The 22201-nt window shown below is 39.7% G+C and overlaps 1 protein-coding gene across 2 annotated transcripts in view; it reads right to left on the reverse strand.

Moving 5' to 3' along the window:
• Window positions 1-270: 270 nt before the first annotated feature.
• The window catches only part of LOC124867218 (solute carrier organic anion transporter family member 3A1-like), a 78034-nt gene continuing 56103 nt past the window's right edge, over window positions 271-22201 (reverse strand). Inside the window, exon 11 of one of the 2 annotated variants that reach the window (XM_047363540.1) lies at window positions 271-932. In XM_047363540.1, the coding sequence (XP_047219496.1) occupies window positions 925-932 (8 nt within the window). In that variant the 3' untranslated portion in view covers window positions 271-924. Of the gene's footprint in view, window positions 933-9605; window positions 9966-22201 lie in introns of those variants that run through there. The other variant, XM_047363539.1, reaches the window with a different exon arrangement.

The raw sequence follows: 22201 nt of genomic DNA on the forward strand, positions 1-22201 counted from the left end.
AATTAAACCTTTGTAGTTGATTTAGCTAGTTAAACTAGTTGTTTAAACACTGATATATATTTCATCTTCAATATTTCTGTGAATTAAATCAATATAAATTCATTACTTGATGTAACTACTTCAATTAGTTGTTATAACTCTTAAATCTGATTCATCTTAAACATTTGTCAATTAAGTCAATTGAGATATAGACATTGACATGAAAACAGCATCTACCCCCATTACCCCATAATAAAAATCAATGAAACTTGCTCAAAAATGATTTTTTAAATGAGCAACTTTTATTAATTATTTGCCATGCATGGAATAAACCACTTTGAAGCTTAGGACAATTTAGTCTGAAGTAAAAAAACATTCTTCAGAAAGAAGGACCTCAAACAGGCCATAGCAGCCTACAGGTCAAGTTTAACCAAGCCTATCAAAATGGCTCAAATATTTATAAGCAATGTTTTGTTTAAATCTAAATCTAAAGTAACACTACAACATATTGTATACCACTATCACTATCCTTGTATTTGAATATTTGTAACGAGCCATTTAACAATCTTAATCTAATTCAATGCTGAAAAACTAGAAAAACTGAATCAGCCACAGTCCATAATAAAGATCCGAACTCAACTGAGGTTTTACATTGTCTTCCGCAAAAGTCTGTTTCTCAGGCCATGAACAAGGGATGAACACTGCCCTCCGCCAATGTTCATGAACACCTTCTGAATCACCTCAAAGGCGTATTTCTGATTTTTAGGGTAGTCCATGTTCAGACAGTAGAGCAGACCCATGAGCATGGCAACAGCACTTGGGATGTCCTTAAGATCAGTCAGGACCACCGCTTCCTCCAAGACCACAGACACGTCAACGATCTCTTCTCCATCTTTCACCATCACCAGACCAACTTTCATCCCTTTGCAGAAAACCCCTTCATCTTCAGTAGCCTGCAAAAATAACGAGTTGTCAAATAAAGTATTAAAGTATCGCTCTGTAGCAACGGCCTGAGGATAAAACTCTAAACAGTTTATGTGCAGGGTGTGCAGGCAGTATATATCTAATAGTATACTATTGTATTACATATATGTATGGAATAATTTAATTTAATTTACATTCTTGTCTATTATATTTTGCCAACTAACATGGTACTGGTCAGATAATCAAATATCTCTGGTGTTGTATATGAACCTTTTTAATGTATTTCTGATTTTATTGCTTTTAAACTTTCTGTTAAACCATTAACAAGTCAGGGACTACAGATGAAAATGAAACATGTTGGCTAATTCCTGCACATCTACAGATTTAGCCAACAGTTGAGATGATGGCTAAGAAAATCCTGTTTTCTTTAACTTTCTTATTTGTTGACTGGATACAAATTTCATTAGCTGCACTGCTGCCTTGTCATCATACTTTCAACCACTAACATGTATATTCAAAGTGAAGATTGAGAACCCATTAGTCCACAAAAATACTCTAAATCCTGTAACTCACTGACCTGGTAGTGCAAATTCTGTCTGATTTACAGATCTGTCTCTACCAGTTACAGAGTATCTGAATTTGCATTAAAATATATTTGAGTCATGGGCGCGGCGCTGGTGGGGTTGAGCGACCACGTATAGAGGCTGTGGTCCTCGAGGTGGCTGTCCCGGGTTCGAGTTCTGGACTCGGCGACCATTGCCGAATGTCTCCCCCTCTCTTTGCCCCTCCTTCCTGTCTACCTACTATCAAAATAAAGACCTCTAGTGCCGAAAAGATATCTTAAAAAGAATATATATATATATAAATACAGTACAGACCAAAAGTTTGGAAACACCTTCTCATTCAAAGAGTTTTCTTTATTTTCATGACTATGAATATTGTAGCTTCACACTGAAGGCATCAAAACTATGAATTAACACACGTGGAATTATATACTGAACAAAAAAGTGTGAAACAACTGAAAATATGTCTTATATTCTAAGTTCTTCAAAGTAGCCACCTTTTGCTTTGATTACTGCTCCTCACACTCTTGGCATTCTGTTGATGAGCTTCAAGAGGTAGTCACCTGAAATGGTTTTCACTTCACAGGTGTGCCCTGTCAGGTTTAATAAGTGGGATTTCAAGCATTATAAATGGGGTTAGGACCATCAGTTGTGTTGTGCAGGAGGTGGATACAGTACACAGCCGATAGTCCTACAGAATATACATTTAGAATTTGTATTATGGTGGGCGCGGCGCTGATGGTGTAGGGGTTAGTGCGCGACCATTAGAGGCTGACATTTTTTCGGGAGTCCCACGGGTCACGGGATTCCCACGGGAATCCTGCGGGACAGGAGACAGCATCAATAAAGATCACGTGATTGGGACGGTACAGGATAAAAAATGAACGGGGCAGACGGGAGCGGGAGCTAACCAATAGGAGGGAAAATAAACTAGGATCAATTGTCTTTGGAAATGTAAAACTGAGACTTTGTTATAAACTTTAAGGAAAAAAAACTTGGATTGACGCCCCCATTGTGTAGTTTTTTTCCAAGAAGTCTATACCATAATGCGAGTCAAACGAACTACACGACCCACAAGCCAACAGTTCTTCTGCTCGATGTTTTCCTCCTGCGTTCAGGATGGAGGGAGCAAACACAGGGGGAGAACTGGACGTGGTAAAATTGGATTAGCAACGTAAAGTCAGAAATAAGGACTTATCTATTAAACTCATAGAGCTGACAGGAAAGTCGCAAATATTACCGAACTTCAGGAGAGTTGAATGTAGCGGTTTTAACACGCAGTCTGCTGCTTGTAAAACGTGTTTAGTTGTAATCAAGTTCACCAGTGATTAAGGGACACTTGTAAAACAGATTCTGGATTAAATCAGCCCTGCATCTCTTCATTCATCAAACCAAAAGTACCAACATGTGTCAAGTCTCATCTGACCAACAAAATTGCTGCATGTGCTCTAAAGATTTAAGAGGTAAGGTACGGAAGCCCGTGAGGGGACATGGGGAAATTTATTTCTTTTGCGTCCCCACGCAATACTTTTACGTTCGGCATTTTGGAACAGCAGCACAGATGACAAACTGCTCATAAAACAAACAACGCTGATATGTGATTGATATGGTTTATTTGTCATATGCAGGTTAACACGCAGTAAACAATGCGATTAAATGCTTAGGATAAGAAGAACCGTTCAACTCACTATAAAAACAAAAACACTAATGGCGTACAAAAAAAAAGTACACATCATGCAGCAGTAATAAGGAAATAAAGTGTCACAGATGTGGTTTCGTGCAGTTTTATGGTCCAGAGTTCAGTAGTTTGTTTGACAGCTTGTGGATAAAAACTGTCTTTTAGTCTGATTTGAAGATAATTTTATTTAAGGCTGATTTCAAAATAAAACTCAATAAATCTCAAAACGGGTGTAGTGTTTGTTTCATTTTTGCAGTTATCTGGTTTGGAAACTATCCCACAAAGTATTGTGAAATAACGCAAAGACTATTGTGTAAGAACGCAAAAAGAGAAAAAATTCCCCCATGTCCCCTCGTGGACTCCGTAGAAAGGCTTCATTAAGGGAAGATATTAAATAAATATGTTGTGAAATAGAAAAAAATTGAATGTACCATTAAATGTACAATTTATGTAATACATCATTAAATATTAAGTGTACCACTAATTACGTCATGTCGTCTTTAAAATTATACTTAATTATTCAGTGGCACATTTAATTGCATAATAGTCCATTTCATGATATAATGGTACATTTATTGTTTCTAATGATGTATTAAATAAATAAATGGTACCTTTAATTTAATGGCACATTTAATGTTACATTTCTTTCATGTTACATTTACTTCACTTATGGGACATTCACAACATTTATTTATTTAATAATGATTTTATTGTATTAATTTAGTTTGACCCTTTATTCTTGATGCCTGTATAGGAGGTCATGTCAGAATTTGAATCAGGTGTTCTGGAGCAGACACACATCTAAAACTTGCAGGGAAGGGGTCCCTGAGGACCAGGGCTGTGAACCATTGAGGTACAGTTTCTAAATTATGAAGGTAATGCCTTTTTGTCCTTTTGTTCAACAAGTACAGTTCTCTTGCTAGGTGCATTTTTCTTTCGTTTCAGCTACTTGAAACATAAAAGTGATGTCATTGTTCAAAGGAAACGATCACTTAATAAATAAGTAAAATACAACTATGTACATTTTGTTTATTCAGCTAAGATAGGCATGGTCTGTTTCCTTGTTTGATATTTTATTATTTCTTCATTATTATTCTTTTTACTTTAACTGGCCTTTACTACAACTAAAAACAGGGACCTAACTGGTCCTTCAAACAAAGAAATTGCCAAAAGACTAAATGAAGAAAACAAAAATGGGAGTGGCACAGGAGTGGGAGTCGTTCTAAATGGGAGAGGGATGGGAGTGGGAGTCAATTTACCAGGAGTGGGACGGGACAAGATTTTTTTCGTTATGCTGGCCCGGGATTGGGATGGGACAAGACATTTTTCTGTGGGAGCGGGATGGGACAGGAGAGAAAATCCACTCCCGTGTCACCCTCTAGCGACCATATACGGAGGCTACAGTCCTCGAAGTGGCCGTCCCGGGTTCAAGTCCCGGACCCGGCAATATTTGCCAAATGTCTCCCCCTCTCTTGACCCCTCTTTCCTGTCTGTCTACTGTCAAAAAATAAAAATAAAGGCCACTAGCGTCAAAAAAATATATCTAAAAAGAATTTGTATTATGGCAAGAAAAAAGTAGCCAAGTAAAGAAAAACGAGTGGCCATCATTACTTTAAGAAATGAAGGTCAGTCAGTCTGAACAATTGGGAAAACTTTGAAAGTGTCCCCAAGTGCAGTCGCAAAAACCATCAAGCGCTACAAAGAAACTGGTTCACATGAGGACCGCCCCAGGAAAGGAAGACCAAGAGTCACCTCTGCTGCGGACGATAAGTTCATCTGAGTCACCAGCCTCAGAAATCGCAGGTTAACAGCAGCTCAGATTAGAGAACAGGTCAATGCCACACAGAGTTCCAGCAGCAGACACATCTCTAGAACAACTGTTAAGAGGAGACTGTGTGAATCAGGCCTTCATGGTAAAATAGCTGCTAGGAAACCACTGCTGAGGACAGGCAACAAGCAGAAGAGACTTGTTTGGGCTAAAGAACACAAGGAATGGACATTAGACCACTGGAAATCTGTGCTTTGGTCTGATGAGTCCAAGTTTGAGATCTTTGGTTCCAACCTTTGAGATCTTTGGTTCCAACCACCGTGTCTTTGTGCAGCGCAGAAGAGGTGAACGGATGGACTCTACATGCCTGGTTCCCACCGTGAAGCATGGAGGAGGTGTGATGGTGTGGTGGTGCTTTGCTGGTGACACTGTTGGGGATTTATTCAAAATTGAAGGCATGCTGAACTAGCATGGCTACCACAGCATCTTGCAGCGGCATGCTATTCCATCCGGTTTGCGTTTAGTTGGACCATCATTTATTTTTCAACAGGACAATGACCCCAAACACACCTCCAGGCTGTGTAAGGGCTATTTGACCAAGAAGGAGAGTGATGGGGTGCTGCGCCAGATGACCTGGCCTCCACAGTCACCGGACCTGAACCCAGTCGAGATGGTTTGGGGTGAGCTGGACTGCAGAGTGAAGGCAAAAGGGCCAATAAGTGCTAAGCATCTCTGGGAACTCCTTCAAGACTGTTGAAAAACCATTTCAGGTGACTACCTCTTGAAGCTCATCAACAGAATGCCAAGAGTGTGAGGAGCAGTAATCAAAGCAAAAGGTGGCTACTTTGAAGAACCTAGAATATAAGACATATTTTCAGTTGTTTCACACTTTTTTGTTCAGTATATAATTCCACATGTGTTAATTCATAGTTTTGATGCCTTCAGTGTGAAAATACAATATTCATAGTCATGAAAATAAAGACAACTCTTTGAATGAGAAGGTGTTTCCAAACTTTTGGTCTGTACTGTATATGTATATATATATATATATATATATATATATATATATATCTACAGCCATTAGTGTATATATACACCAATGGCTTTTATCATGTAGCCATGGGAAATATTGTCATATTCATAAATTTGAATATTATTGAAAAGTTCATGTATTTTAGTAACTCTCCTCACTAAGTGAAACACATTATATAGGTTAATGACACAGTCTGATGTTTTCAAGCCTTTATTTCTGTTAAGTATGATGATTTTTTGCTTACAGCTAATAAAACACCACATTTAAGACTAGAGTTATACATCAGACCAATAAAACGTGGGCTTAATGACAGGTATGGTTAAACCGTGCTTTAAGGTTATTATTTTCTTCTTTTATGTTTTTTTCTCATAATTTTTGCCAGTAAACTGACAAGAAAGGGGTGGAAAAATGGGGAAGACATGCAGCAAAAGTCACATGGGCCTGGAGTCAAACCTGCAACAGCTGCGTCGAGAACTAAAGCCTCTGAATATAAACCGCCCATTTTCCCTCTGCTCAACCGCCGCGCCCTATAGGTTGTTATTTTTAAAAGGTACTTTAATCTAACAAACCAGCTTCATTGTAAAGCATATTCAGATTTATTGAATATGACTGTACATGAAATAAAGGTTAGAAAGTTTCAAATTTGTCACATTACAGGTCCTTCTCAAAATATTAGCATATTGTGATAAAGTTCATTATTTTCCATAATGTAATGATGAAAATTTAACATTCATATATTTTAGATTCATTGCACACTAACTGAAATATTTCAGGTCTTTTATTGTCTTAATACGGATGATTTTGGCATACAGCTCATGAAAACCCAAAATTCCTATCTCACAAAATTAGCATATCATTAAAAGGGTCTCTAAACGAGCTATGAACCTAATCATCTGAATCAACGAGTTAACTCTAAACACCTGCAAAAGATTCCTGAGGCCTTTAAAACTCCCAGCCTGGTTCATCACTCAAAACCCCAATCATGGGTAAGACTGCCGACCTGACTGCTGTCCAGAAGGCCACTATTGACACCCTCAAGCAAGAGGGTAAGACACAGAAAGAAATTTCTGAATGAATAGGCTGTTCCCAGAGTGCTGTATCAAGGCACCTCAGTGGGAAGTCTGTGGGAAGGAAAAAGTGTGGCAGAAAACGCTGCACAACGAGAAGAGGTGACCAGACCCTGAGGAAGATTGTGGAGAAGGGCCGATTCCAGACCTTGGGGGACCTGCGGAAGCAGTGGACTGAGTCTGGAGTAGAAACATCCAGAGCCACCGTGCACAGGCGTGTGCATGAAATGGGCCACAGGTGCCGCATTCCCCAGGTCAAGCCACTTTTGAATCAGAAACAGCGGCAGAAGCGCCTGACCTGGGCTACAGAGAAGCAGCACTGGACTGTTGCTCAGTGGTCCAAAGTACTTTTTTCGGATGAAAGCAAATTCTGCATGTCATTCGGAAATCAAGGTGCCAGAGTCTGGAGGAAGACTGGGGAGAAGGAAATGCCAAAATACCAGAAGTCCAGTGTCAAGTACCCACAGTCAGTGATGGTCTGGGGTGCCGTGTCAGCTGCTGGTGTTGGTCCACTGTGTTTTATCAAGGGCAGGGTAGCTATCAGGAGATTTTGGAGCACTTCATGCTTCCATCTGCTGAAAAGCTTTATGGAGATGAAGATTTCATTTTTCAGCACGACCTGGCACCTGCTCACAGTGCCAAAACCACTGGTAAATGGTTTACTGACCATGGTATCACTGTGCTCAATTGGCCTGCCAACTCTCCTGACCTGAACCCCATAGAGAATCTGTGGGATATTGTGAAGAGAACGTTGAGAGACTCAAGACCCAACACTCTGGATGAGCTAAAGGCCGCTATCGAAGCATCCTGGGCCTCCATAAGACCTCAGCAGTGCCACAGGCTGATTGCCTCCATGCCACGCCGCATTGAAGCAGTCATTTCTGCAAAAGGATTCCCGACCAAGTATTGAGTGCATAACTGTACATGATTATTTGAAGGTTGATGTTTTTTGTATTAAAAACACTTTTCTTTTATTGGTCGGATGAAATATGCTAATTTTGTGAGATAGGAATTTTGGGTTTTCATGAGCTGTATGCCACAATCATCCGTATTAAGACAATAAAAGACCTGAAATATTTCAGTTAGTGTGCAATGAATCTAAAATATATGAATGTTAAATTTTCATCATTACATTATGGAAAATAATGAACTTTATTACAATATGCTAATTGTTTGAGAAGGACCTGTATAAACACAAACTTCCATGCGTCATTAATTGTGATGCCAATACTACAGTTCAAGCTCTGTCATCAAGATTTGTCAAGAGCAAATGTCAATATCTATTTTAAAGCCTTGCCATAGATTCTAAAGCCTTCCCATAGATTATCTTATGGGTCTTAGTCTGGACTTTGACTGAGCCATTCTAGCACCTGAATATGGCTTGATGTAAAGTATCCCATTGGAGCTTTGGCTGTATGTGTATGGGTGTCCTGTCCCCAGTCTCAAGTCTTTAGACAATTTTCCCCTGTATTTAGCTTCATCCATCTAATCTGTCCACCTTTCCTGTCCATACTGAAGAAAAACAACCCCATGATCCTGCCACTACCATGTTACAAGGTTGGGAAGGTGTAATTACACACATGTTAACTCTGGTTAATAATTGCATAACTTCAGTTGGTTTGCGTAGATTTTACTTAGGGGTTTTAGAGTAAAGAGTTTAGAATTTTTATTTCTAAACAAAATTTGAATATGATTTATAAATTTCCTTGCTTTACTATCATGCACTGCTTTATTTTGGTATATTGGATGATATTCCAAGTAAATTCATTGACGGTTGTAGTTGTAATGTGACAAAATGCTAAATGTATAAATATTTTTGCAAGGCAATGCATTATTGAAAGTACAATAAGACACTAACTGAGAGGAGTTTCACGTGTATCAGAGACCGTCATCTCATATTCGTGTCGATCTCATTCTGGACCCAGCCTACAGGTTGGGTTCTTGCCGCTTACACAGTCAGCTAAACAAACAGGAACATTTTACACTATTATGCAGGGTCAGATCCTGTTCACAGAGCAATAATAGCTTGTCAGTTAGATCAACTCATCCCCATCCACTGCTTCACCTGTGCCCGCCGGAGCATCTCTCCACCTTAATTAACCGTGGACAGCCAACCTATGACTCTAACAGAGCCACGGCAGCCGTCTACATGGGGCAAATTTCATGCTTGAGAGACACATTGCACTGCAGGTCAGTGTGCAATAATGACGCAACGGGAAGACCAACGGCAATCCCTTTTATGAGAAAATTCTTCTTGGTAAAAAGTTAGGATCCTCTAGAGAACTTGCACACAGTCCTACTTAACATCTAACCTAATTCAGGCTATAACTCATTATCTGGCTCAGGATTAACCCACATAGGTTAGTAAATCTAAATACAACTAAGCTTTACACTCAACCGTTACACTGCAACAACCAGAATGTAGAGAATAACAATGTATATCAATGAAATACTTTCAGGACTACTGACTACTATTTCTGCATAGTTTATTTCACTGATATAGATGCTGTCTTTCATTTTCATTATTTTTCAATTACCTCTTAAATTATTTTGCAGAATATCAATTCATTTTTACACAATTGACAGAAAAAGATTATTGTAGCAAAGTATTTATTTTTACATAAAGTGTATCAGTGTTAATGAAATAAACACATCAATGTTTTCAATTTGTATGCATGTTAATTTAACATCTACACTTTTAGTCATTTGTGTGTTTTTAATGTCAAGCATAGTTTTCTGCCCTTGTTTGTGAGCAGCACTGATACTCTCAAGCTATGGCCAGGAGGCCAGCTTGGAGGATTTGGTGTCTTCAGGAAGTTTCTTTGTAACTGATCTGTTGATCTCTGGCCGCTGCCGGAGGGTGATGCAAGCGAGTGGTGACGTACCGGGTGTTACATTAGTTCAGATGTCTGTGTCAGGGCCAGGAGGGACAGTTGGAGGCTTGTTCAAATTGCTGTAAATGACACAGAAATTTAAAGAAAACATGAATGTGACATGGTGCTTCTCAAGGTCAGGTGGCAGACATGACTTTAATGTAGACAGACTGTCCTTGTGTATCTGTCTGCACTGAAGGAAAAGTAATGTGAAGCAGGTTGTTTGTGCTGCCCTTCAGAAAAGGTATTATGCATGCATAACTCACTTCACTGTTTTTATTTGGCCCATGAAATAATGAATTGTGGGAGTTTTGTAAGCGCTTTGCTCTGCAACACCCACTTAACACTTCCTTGCTTCGACATTTTAACACCACAAACACAACAAAGACACAAATCATCTCCTTTAGAGCAAAGATACTCCTGTCCTTCACAGCAGCACAGTTCCTCATTCCCAAAACTGCTCAGTATGGTGATTGATCATGTATTTGTGTCTATTCATAGAGGCCAGATTCATCATTCCAATTTGTCAAGTTTCTGGAGTGCTGATTTAATTATGTGCAGGAGAGCCAAAAAAGGGACACGCTCTGTTTAGGCTCATCTGAGGTTTTCCTACCACTCCTCGTTTCAAGACGAAGCTTCACTGGGTTGCAGGAGGAGCGGCTTGGCACCATGGGTAATTAGTGTGATGAATGCCTCAGCAGAACAAATAGTGGCAGTCGGCTGTCTCGCTCATCGTTTGGCTGTGCTGTCAAAGCTCTGGGGCTGTAGGTTCATCAGGGTAATAAATGATTGTGGAACAAGACCATTCCTTAACCAACAGCGCTACCACTGAGCTGAAGTTCACATTTGCAGGTGATTTTTTTTTTCTGTTGAGAAAGAGACAATCTTGAAGGGATCTATGAAGGTCATTGATGTCAAGCGTATGTTTGTAGGTTAATCATAGTTTGTATGAATGTTATCTATAATTGCAATTTTCTTTGCATGTCCTAAAGAAAATCAACATAATTATGCACAATTTTCCCCCATCCTCTGGAATCTTTTAAGTCTGCATGTATGGATATGCAAAAATCCTGGTAGTAATCCTCCTTGGGATTCGTTTTTATGCCTGAGCCGTTGGGCTGTCCTCGCAGAAATGATGGATCACATTATTAGATTATAGAAGAGGAAGGAAAACTAGTAGCTGGATTTGCAATTCACATTCTTTTTTGAATATGAAAAGAAATAGCATAATTGGGCCTGTTGTCACAGAGTTGTATAGGTGTTTTTTAACAAAGTGTGGAACCTCACAATAAATCAGGTCAACTTTCTGAAACATGTCACAAGAAAAGGCATACTCAGATATGCAGATATTCCTTTTCACTACGACCATACAAAAAGTCCACACCTCTTGATATAGATCTCGATATAAAGAAAGGAGGTGCATAAAATGCCTTGCAAATCTATTCATACGCCTTGCACTATTTGTCACATTACAACTACAAGCTTCAATACATTAAAGGTAGACCAACACATAGTAGTGCATAATTGTGACGTGGAGGTGTGCTGAGCTTTTGTTTTAAGCCCCTTCTTGAGTGAGGGATACTGTTACTATTACTATTAGTCGTGCACACAAATTTGACCTTTCTGCGAGCTTGGGAAGACGAAAGCCAGTGTTTAAAAATTTGACACATCTTATGTTAGAATGTAGAAGGTGGTACTCCAGTTCAATGAGACCAAAATTAACTCTGTAAAGAGAAAAACTAACAAAGAAGTTACAGTAGGTTGAACACATCTTCCTTTCAAAGTGAAACATTGTTTTGGCTGTATTGTGCGGTGGGGATGCTTTTTTTCAGCAGAAATAGGGAAGCTTTAGTTGGAATAAATACAGGGCAGTCCTAGAAGAAAACCTGTTTGATGTTCACCTGCCAGCAGATCCTAAACCCACAACCAGAGCTGAAATGGAATGGTTTGGATTAATGCAGACCAATGGCCAGAACTAAGTCCAGAGCTAATCCAATTGTAAATATTTGGAAAATCTTAAAAACTCATTCTTATACATGGTCTTTACCCAGTCTAATTGTGAGTGAGCTATTTTGCAAGGAAGAAAGGGCAAACGTTTCAGCCACTAGATGTTGGTAAAGACATACCCCTAAAGACCTGAAGCTGTAATTGCAGCCAAAGGTGATCATACGAAGTAGTGTAGAACAGGGCTAAATACAAAATGCATGCATATATATATATAAGTTGAATAAATGGTTTTGATGGAAGCCAGACTGAAGTTTGACAGAGCATTAGAGACAGATAAGGTTCTACAAAGGTTATTTCTGGGTTCAGGAGGTGAGACCATGTGAATGTGAACACATCAGTCCAACAGAGTCCTTGGGTCAATGTGAAGACAAGTGGAAGACACATTTTCCTGTCAGCACACAGAAAGCCTGCATGGGTTAAGGCTTTGTCGTGAAGTCCCAAGTCATTGAGTCAATAGCCAAGGAACATGACACAACCTCTAACAGTCACTCGGCATCAAACAGAACAGGGAATGGCATTCTTTCCATTTCACTGCACTGTGGCCTCGGCAAGACCCCGTCTGCACTTGAGAAACAGGATAGCTCTCATGCCAGGCGCTCTCATAACAAAGCAATGCTGCGACTTGGCCTTGAACACATACATCGCTCCCCAAAGCAGGGGCACACGATGACTCACCGGTCAATCCATAACCTCAGCTATTATCTCCACTGGCTGGTGTAGCACGATGGGGAGGCCGCAGATAACCAGAAGGCTTGGATGGGAGGAAATTAGATCACGGCAATGCACAAGTACATTTAGATTGGACTGATGTCAAGAGTTGTCATCATCCATCAGTGCGTTTGGATAGGGAAAAAATGCTGCCTTTTCTTCTGACTAACCAAGACTTAACCCAATAAAAAGCATTTTATGACAAGAATACAACCATGTGTACAATTGAAACCAGATATTTCCATACACTGTTGTTGGGAATATGCCTTCTACAGAGAAGCTTTAAGGCTCTATACCATAGGAACAAGTTTAATTGTTAGCAAATATCATTAAATCTCTACAGACAGTTATTAATGAATGAAATTAATATTTATCAGTGAAACACCTGGAAACTAGGAACTAGTAATTAACCATTCGGCTCAAATGTCGGTTGACCTGTATCTGTTGGTATATAATGATATGACTCTTACAGTGCAGACCACAAAAGGTATACTTTCATGGGCCTTTCAACCAGCTGCTATCACAGAAGGCAAAGGAAAACAGTAACAAACCACTGCTCTTTATAAATTAAAGTTAAGCAACAATGATTAAAATCAGTCAGCACTAACTTAATTGCTGTGGGTAAAATGAGGGAATGAGTAACAAGATGGTGGATCTAGTTAATCAGATTTTACATCTAAGATCATGTTCCCTGTACCTGTTGGTATTTCAACACATATGATAGAGGACAGTGGATCTTTGAAAGAGTGGGACATTTGAATTGCTCTTTGGAACCAGTCCTTGTTCATGAGAAAAGAAAATGTAATTAATGTGACTTCTGTGTCAGTAAAACAAGAGCATTAGTTGGCATGCAAGATCCTGTCTTACAATTGTTATCACACAACAAAATAACCCTTAAGATAAAATATAAGGATGCTCATTATTGCCGAACACTGACATTTTACTCTCATCAGACCACAGGACATGTTTACAACAATGAAAGTGTTTGTCCCTGAGTGCATTTGTAAACTGCAATATGGCCTTTCATGATGAGTAATGGTTTCCTTCTCTCTGTGTGGCTGTTCAGCCCATGTCAGTATAGAACTCTTCGCTGTGGATAATAACACTTTCTTATGAGCTTCAGCAAACAGTGTCATAAGGTCATCTGCTCTTTTTCTGGGGTTGAAACACATTTTTCTCACCAGAGCATATTTACTGGTTCTTTGATTACCTTCACAAAATTTTAAAGGTACAGTAATCTTAGTGTGTGTGAATTTCTGAATTTTTTAGAAAGTACTGAAAAAGTCTATCTCTTATCAGCACTAACAGCCTAGCTATAGTTGATGAGAAGATGGGCAGAGCTAAATATCATATCATGTTTGTTTATGTAGCACTTTAAAAAAACAACACACGGTTGACCAATTAGGCTCACAACAGGTGAAACACAGGGCAGGGGTAAAAACAATGAAATCCTAAAAACAAAAACATAGCACAATAAAATTTGAGCAATTAGTAAAATCAATGTCAAATTTATGTTAAAATTCAAAGAGTAAAACTGTGTTTTCAAGTGAGATTTAAAAAACATCAACTGAGAGAGCTTGTCTTATGTGCAGAGGAACCATCAACCATATCTCAGTTTCCAGTGATTTAGGAACCACCAGCAGCGTCTGTTCAGCTAATCTGAAAGAACAAGATGGTACCTAGGGCTGCAGCAGGTTGAAAACATATGCTGACACAAGGCCTTAAGAGACTTAAAAATAGAAGAACTTGAAAATTGATTGAGTTACAATTAATTTCAATTCAGTTTATTTATACAGCCCTATTTACTCAGATAGCAATCAGCTAATGGCAAGTTGCTGAGCTGCGTGAAGAACGGGAATGGCACATAGCCTCTCTCTCCACCGTTACCTTGGCAGCATTGACAGCCTATTATGCACATTATATAAGTCAGTGCTCTTCTGCCGGCCTGGGAAAGTTTGCTGTTGTTTGCAGAATGTGCTTTTCTCCTGGGAACCCAAACTATATATCCAGGAGTACTTCTAATGGGAAAGAAAAGTAAAACATTAATGGTAGTAGTTCCTTTAGTGGGTTCACCTGGGAGAGAAAGACAGCTAAGCAGTTGAACTCTGAGCCAGTTTTCAAGAGTATGAAAGAGAGCACATACAGTTAGTCACAGTACAAGCTTAGCCAGGAGCTATTTCTAGGAGAGACAGGATTAAACACTGTTGGGTCATCATCCATTTGGAAACAAACGAACTACTACAGCTCCGAGCATGCATTGCAGCTCTGACGTCACCGCCAGAAGTGATAAATACCAGCTGAAGCCATTGCTTGGTGCCATTTCCAACCGTAGTATCTTGCCGATCCTGTGCTCGGGGGTGATCTCAGGAGAAAAAGAAGCTTGCAGGCAAGTTTACTTGTCTCCCTCATGGCCCTCCCTGGAAGAGCTTGACAAAGCTGGAAATCTACAGTATCTGATATAAGAAGATCAGAAGATTCATATCCCAATCAAAGACCGTCAGCCGCTATCCAGGCGCAGGTGTAAAGTCAAGTCAAGTCAAGTTTATTTATATAGCGCTTTTCAGCAACAAGGCACTCAAAGCACTGTACATGAGGAAAAACATTACAATGATACAGAAAATCAAACACAGAAAAACAAATCAAATTACACTAATAATCCTTGGGAGTTTACTGGTAAGAGCTGGTTCTAATCCAATCTTTCTAATAGAGGTAATTAGTTCATTAAGTCCTCTGTGATAAGGAATTCATCCTGTGCTAGAAGAAAAATTATAATATTAATCCTTCAGGTTGCTGGTATGAGGCAGTTGTCGTCCCGTCATTCAAATAATAACAGTCATGGGCACTCACTGAAGTTTAAGTAGAGAAGCTGGGTCACTGGTAAAAACATTTTTATTCCAAACTTTTTAAATACTTATAATGTTTGGCTTTCACTGGTATGAAATTGTTGTAATACAATCGTTCTAAGAAATCTAAAAATCTCTGGTCATTGGTGTAAAAACAGTTTAGTCAAATTTTCATATACTAATAATATTTGGCTTTTGCTGGTAATCCTTCTGAGAATTCTGAAAATCTATGAAAAGTAATGAAATCACACATTTAGGTAAAGTAAGATAGGAGGAAACAAAATCATATTTCAGACTCTATTCTGAGCAGAATACAGTCTGGAGTAGTACAAAAAAACCTCAGCAGGGGTAAGCAACACACACATAAGTAAAGATTTAGCAAGGATATGGTGGAATCTTGAGGGTGCGAATATATAAGTCTGAATGTGTTTTCAAGAATTAGACTGTCAACACTGATAGAAGCGCCATTGTCCTTGAGAAGAGAGGTGGAAGTTCACCCCTATCAGCACACAGCTGGTAGGGGAAGAGCATCGTGTTTATACAACATCCAGGAGATATTTTGTCGATAGCCAGTTAGCAGAAGTTGCCAAGACCATATTGGGACGCCAGATTTAGAAAAACAATAAATGTTCTGGTTCAGGGAGTTGTGAATTTCCAACTACCTTAAGAGTTTTACTGGTATGTCTCAATTGCGAATCCAAATAGCCAAATTGCTGGTACTTTCTGTAGATCTTGAGCGTATTGATAATTGGCGAACATTTTGGGGAAAACCTGGTCTGATCCGGAGTGACATCCATCCCACTTTGGATGGAGCTGCTCTTCTTTCTAGGAATCTGGCTGAATTTATTAGTTCTCCAAAACTCTGACAACCCAGGGTTCAGACCAGGAAGCAGGGTCGTAGTTTAACACTCTTCTCTGCAGCTCCTGTACTGCTACCCACCCATTACCCTATTAAGACAGTGTCTCGCCCACGGCCAAAATTCAATAGATTAAAAAATAATCTAAAAGGAGGAAATCATGAAAATCTCATAAAAATAAACACAACTCAGACTAAAAAGAAAAATAAAACAATTAAATGTGGCTTACTGAACACAAGATCTCTTTCTTCAAAGACTTTGCTAGTTAGTGACCTAATTTGTGACAATCAGATTGATTTATTTTGCCTCACAGAAATCTGGCTGCAGCAAGAGGATTATGTTACTATAAATGAGTCAACTCCTACTAATAATTTAAACTTCCACATTCCTCGATATACTGGGCGAGGAGGAGGAGTAGCAACCATCTTTCAGTCCGATTTGTTGATTAGTCCCAAACCAATCAATAGCTACAACTCTTTTGAATATTTAATCCTTAGTTTTCCTCATCCAAATTGCAAAGCACTTAAGCCACTTCTGTTTGTTTTTTTGTACCATCCACCAGGCCCTTATTCTCAATTTTTATATCAGTTTTCAGACCTTTTATCTGATTTAGTGTTAAATACAGATAAGGTTATTATAGTGGGGGATTTTAACATTCATGTTGACACTGAAAGTGATAGCCTAAACATAGCCCTTAATCAGTGGTGATTGCTCTCAGACTGCAAGGGAAGCTCAGCTTTCGCTAAAATATCAAAAAATAAGTGATCAAATACATACTGTTGTGTGTACATGTCATTGACTAAATATGCGCTACAACACGCTCAACCTTTGTTCAGAATCAGCTTTTTATCACTGGTAATGAGGTGACTTTCCTCTCACTCATTCCCGCAGCTTCACAGTGCTTTAAACAGTGAGTTCAATAGCGAAGCAAAAAATGCTGGTCTTTGTCCCGCCCATCGGACGCTCAGCATCTCTGGGGTCTATTGGGCACCCTCAGCTGCAGCGAAACAAGACGAGTCATTGGATAAATGCTGGGCTTTGTCCCGCCCATCGGACACTCGGCGTCTCTGGGGGTCCATGGGGCAGTGGGCTGGCCTCGGCTGTCCCGGACTCTCAGGTTCTGCATGATGATTGGATGATCTGTCTGAGGCTGAATCCCTTTTTGATTGACAGCAAAATGAGCGAATCAGCGATCTTGAAATTGACCTTCCCCTCCTTGAAAGACCGACATCCGCCACTGCCTTTAATGCTATCTTAGACTCAATTGGCTTTGCTCAAAATATTAACAAACCTACCCACCTTTCTCTGGACCTTGTGCGGACATATGGCATTGAGAGTAAAGACATAACAATATTTTCTCATAACCCTGTCCTGTCTGACCATTTGTTAATAACCTTTGAGTTTAAATTAACCGAGTACTCCACACCTGAAAGAAAATTTCATTATTGTAGACCATTATCAGACAATGCTGATCCTTAGTAAATGGATATGTACCACAAGCTGTTAAGATAGCTGTAATTAAATCTTTACTTAAGAAACCTTCGCTTGATCGAGATGACTTGAAAAATTACAGACCTATATACAATCTTCCATTCTTATCTAACATTCTTGAGAAAATAGTTGCTAATCAAATGTGTGAGCATTTACACAGCAATGACCTGTTTGAAGAGTTTCAGTCAGGTTTCAGAGCTCATCATAGCACTGAAACAGCTCTGGTGAAAGTCACTAATGATATTCTTATGGTCTCAGATAATGGACTTTTGTCTGTACTTGTCCTGTTAGATCTCAGTGCTGCACTTGATACAGTCGATCACAATATTCTCTTAGAAAGGCTGGAATACACTGTAGGGATCAGGGGAACAGCGCTAGGCTGGTTTAAATCTTATCTGTCTGACAGATTCCAGTTTGTTCATGTAAATGATAAATCATCTTTAAACTCCAGGGTTAATTGTGGAGTACCACAGGGTTCAGTACTTGGGCCAATTCTCTTTACTATATATACAGTACAGACCAAAAGTTTGGACACATCTACTCATTCGAAGAGTTTTCTTTATTTTCATGACTATGAATATTGTAGCTTCACACTGAAGGCATCAAAACTATGAATTAACACATGTGGAATTATATACTGAACAAAAAAGTGTGAAACAACTGAAAATATGTCTTATATTCTAGGTTCTTCAAAGTAGCCACCTTTTGCTTTGATTACTGCTACGCACACTCTTGGCATTCTGTTGATGAGCTTCAAGAGGTAGTCACCTGAAATGGTTTACCAACAGTCTTGAAGGAGTTCCCAGAGATGCTTAGCACTTGTTGGCCCTTTTGCCTTCACTCTGCGGTCAAGCTCACCCCAAACCATCTCGATTGGGTTCAGGTCCGGTGACTGTGGAAGCCAGGTCATCTGGCGCATCACCCCATCACTCTCCTTCTTTGTCAAATAGCCCTTACACAGCCTGGAGGTGTGTTTGGGGTTATTGTCCTGTTGAAAAATAAATGATGGTCCAACTAAACGCAAACCGGATGGAATAGCATGCCGCTGCGAGATGCTGTGGTAGCCATGCAGGTTCAGTATGCCTTCAATTTTGAATAAATCCCCAACAGTGTCACCAGCAAAGCACCCCCACACCCCCTCCTCCATGCTTCACGGTGGGAACCAGGCATGTAGAGTCCATCCGTTCACCTCTTCTGCGCCGCACAAAGACACGGTGGTTGGAACCAAAGATCTCAAACTTGGACTCATCAGACCAAAGCACAGATTTCCACTGGTCTAATGTCCATTCCTTTTGTTCTTTAGCCCAAACAAGTCTCTTATGCTTGTTGCCTGTCCTCAGCAGTGGTTTGCTAGCAGCTATTTTACCATGAAGTCCTGATTCACACAGTCTCCTCTTAGCAGTTGTTCTAGAGATGTGTCTGCTGCTAGAACTCTGTGTGGCATTGACTTGTTCTCTAATCTGAGCTGCTGTTAACCTGCGATTTCTGAGGCTGGTGACTCGGATGAACTTATCGTCCGCAGCAGAGGTGACTCTTGGTCTTCCTTTCCTGGGGCGGTCCTCATGTGAGCCAGTTTCTTTGTAGCGCTTGATGGTTTTTGCCATTCATTTTTCTTTACTTAGCTGCTTTTTTCTTGCCATAATACAAATTCCAACAGTCTATTCAGTAGGACTATCAGTTGTGTACTGTATCCACCTCCTGCACAACACAACTGATGGTCCCAACCCCATTTATATGGCTTGAAATCCCACTTATTAAACCTGACAGGGCACACCTGTGAAATGAAAACCATTTCAGGTGACTACCTCTTGAAGCTCATCAACAAAATGCCAAGAGTGTGTAAAGCAGTAATCAAAGCAAAAGGTGTCTACTTTGAAGAACCTAGAATATAAGACATATTTTCAGTTGTTTCACACTTTTTTGTTCAGTATATAATTCCACATGTGTTAATTCATAGTTGTGATGCCTTCAGTGTGAAGCTACAATATTCATAGTCATGAAAATAAAGAAAACTCTTTGAATGAGAAGGTGTGTCCAAACGTTTGGTCTGTACTATATGCTTCCAATAGGTAAAATTATCAGGCAGCATAGGATAAATTTTCACTGTTACGCTGATGATACTCAGCTTTACTTATCCATAAATCCTGATGAGCCCAACCAGTTAGATAGACTACAAGCATGTCTTGAGGACATAAAAACTTGGATGACTTTAAATTTTCTGCTTCTAAATTCAGAGAAGACAGAAGTTGTCATCTTTGGACCAGAGTCTTTAAAAAAGAAACTGCTTAGTCAATCACTTAACCTGGATGGCATTAAATTGACCTCCGGTAATAAAGTAAAAAACCTTGGTTTTATTTTTGACCAGGACATGTCATTTCAATCCCATATTAAACAAGTTTCTAGGATTTCCTTCTTTCACCTCCGGAACATTGCCAAAATTAGAAATACCCTATCCAGGAGTGACGCTGAAAAACTAGTCCATGCATTTGTTACTTCAAGACTGGACTATTGTAATTCTTTACTATCAGGATGTCCACAAAATGCAGTTAAAAGCATTCAGCTGATTCAAAATGCTGCAGCAAGAGTTATGATGAAAATTAGAAAGAGAGATCATATTTCTCCTATTTTAGCTTCCCTTCATTGGCTCCCTGTTAAATCCAGAATAGAATTTAAAATTCTCCTTCTCACATATAAAGCCCTTAATGATCTAGCTCCATCATACATCGGAGATCTGATTGTTCCATACGTTCCTAACAGAGCACTTGTTCTCAGACTGCAGGTTTACTGGTGGTTCCTAGAGTCTCTAGAAGTAGAATGGTTGGCAGATCCTTTATTTATCAGGCTCATCTCCTGTGGAACCAGTTATCAGTTTTAGTCCGTGAGGCAGACACCCTGTCTATTTTTAAGGCTAGGCTTAAAACTTTCCTTTTTGATAAAGCTTATAGTTAGAGTGGCTTAGGTTATCCTGAGCTACCTCTGTAGTTATGCTGCTATAGGCTTAGGCTGCTGGAGAACATAATGACCACTTTCACTCTCTTCGCTACATTCTCATACTACTCTCCAATTTTGCATTATTTGCTGTTATTTCAGTTTTTAACTTTATGTTGTCTCTCTTTTCTCTTCCTAGAAGCTACACCTGGCCTGACTCTGTGTCTACTTGTGACACCTTCATGGAGGGGGGCATCATCCAAGCTTCCACTGGCAACAACTTAATGCTCACCTTCTACTGATGATACACTTGGCCCTGTCTTTCAGTGTTTAACCCTGTCTCTCTCCTACTGACTGAGCTTTTACTGTGACTATCTGTAAGTGCTCTCTTTCATACTCTAACCTTGAAAACTGGCTCAGAGTTTATCTATTCTTTCTTCCTAGATTAAACAACTAACAACCATTAACATTTACTTTTCCTTCCCATAGAAAGTACTCCTGGATCAGTGCTACTGTGTTCTGCTTCTCTGTTCATTATCCTTCTCTGTGACAACTTTCTGGAGAGTGGCATTGTCTGAGCTTCTGCTGGCAACAACTTAATGCTCACCCTCTACCATTGATCCACATGGCCCTGTCTTTCAGTGTTTAACCCTTTCTTTCTCCTAGACATAGCAACTGATTGAGCTTTTAAAGTTACCCAACTTTCACACAATGCAACAGGAAACAACACTCTCCAATTATTTTTTACTTCTGCCTTCCTCCCTCCCTGTTGGATGGAGTAAGGGGGAGTCAGGTTTAGCCTAAACCGGCTCAGTTATGGTTGAGGTGCAAACACACCCTCCATTTTTGCTACCTGTATGACCCCTTCTCTTTTCCAATGGTTATAATCAGTCTGACAGAGAGGTACACCCAATCCTTGTGGTTTTTAGTATAACAATGGCCACCAGTGGGCTCTACAAGGACACACTTTATCAGTGTATTATTTTATTTAGTACCCCTACACATAGCCCATTCTAAAATTGCCCAACTCTAACACTCAGTAGTTTAATCTAACCTCCCCGACCACCCTATACCATTATAAACCCTTTGTGAAGTGCCTTGAGACGACATGTGTTGAGAATTGGCACTATATAAATAAAACTGAATTGAACTGAAAAAAAAAAAAAAAACTGAATTACAACTTCTCCAAGATTATGTCCTTTAACCTCTGAGTCCAACCGCTGCCAGGCTGCGATTCTGTTCAAGAATCGTGTCCAGCTTGCGATTCTGTTCTCTTAACATTTCAGTCTGAGTGTTGATCGCTCTACAGACTCCATCCAACATCGCAGGCAGCTTTGGAATGCTTTGAACAGCCGCCCACGTTTTGCGAATCACTCGATAAGCCAGGTAACCACCAACTCCAAAAAGCAGAAATCCTGTCATCAAAAGTCCAAATATGTACACATCTTCTACGTCCTCGACCGACATCGTTGTCAGGCACAC

Source organism: Girardinichthys multiradiatus, chromosome 4 (assembly GCF_021462225.1).
Source record: "Girardinichthys multiradiatus isolate DD_20200921_A chromosome 4, DD_fGirMul_XY1, whole genome shotgun sequence".
NCBI classification, from domain to species: Eukaryota; Metazoa; Chordata; class Actinopteri; order Cyprinodontiformes; family Goodeidae; genus Girardinichthys; species Girardinichthys multiradiatus.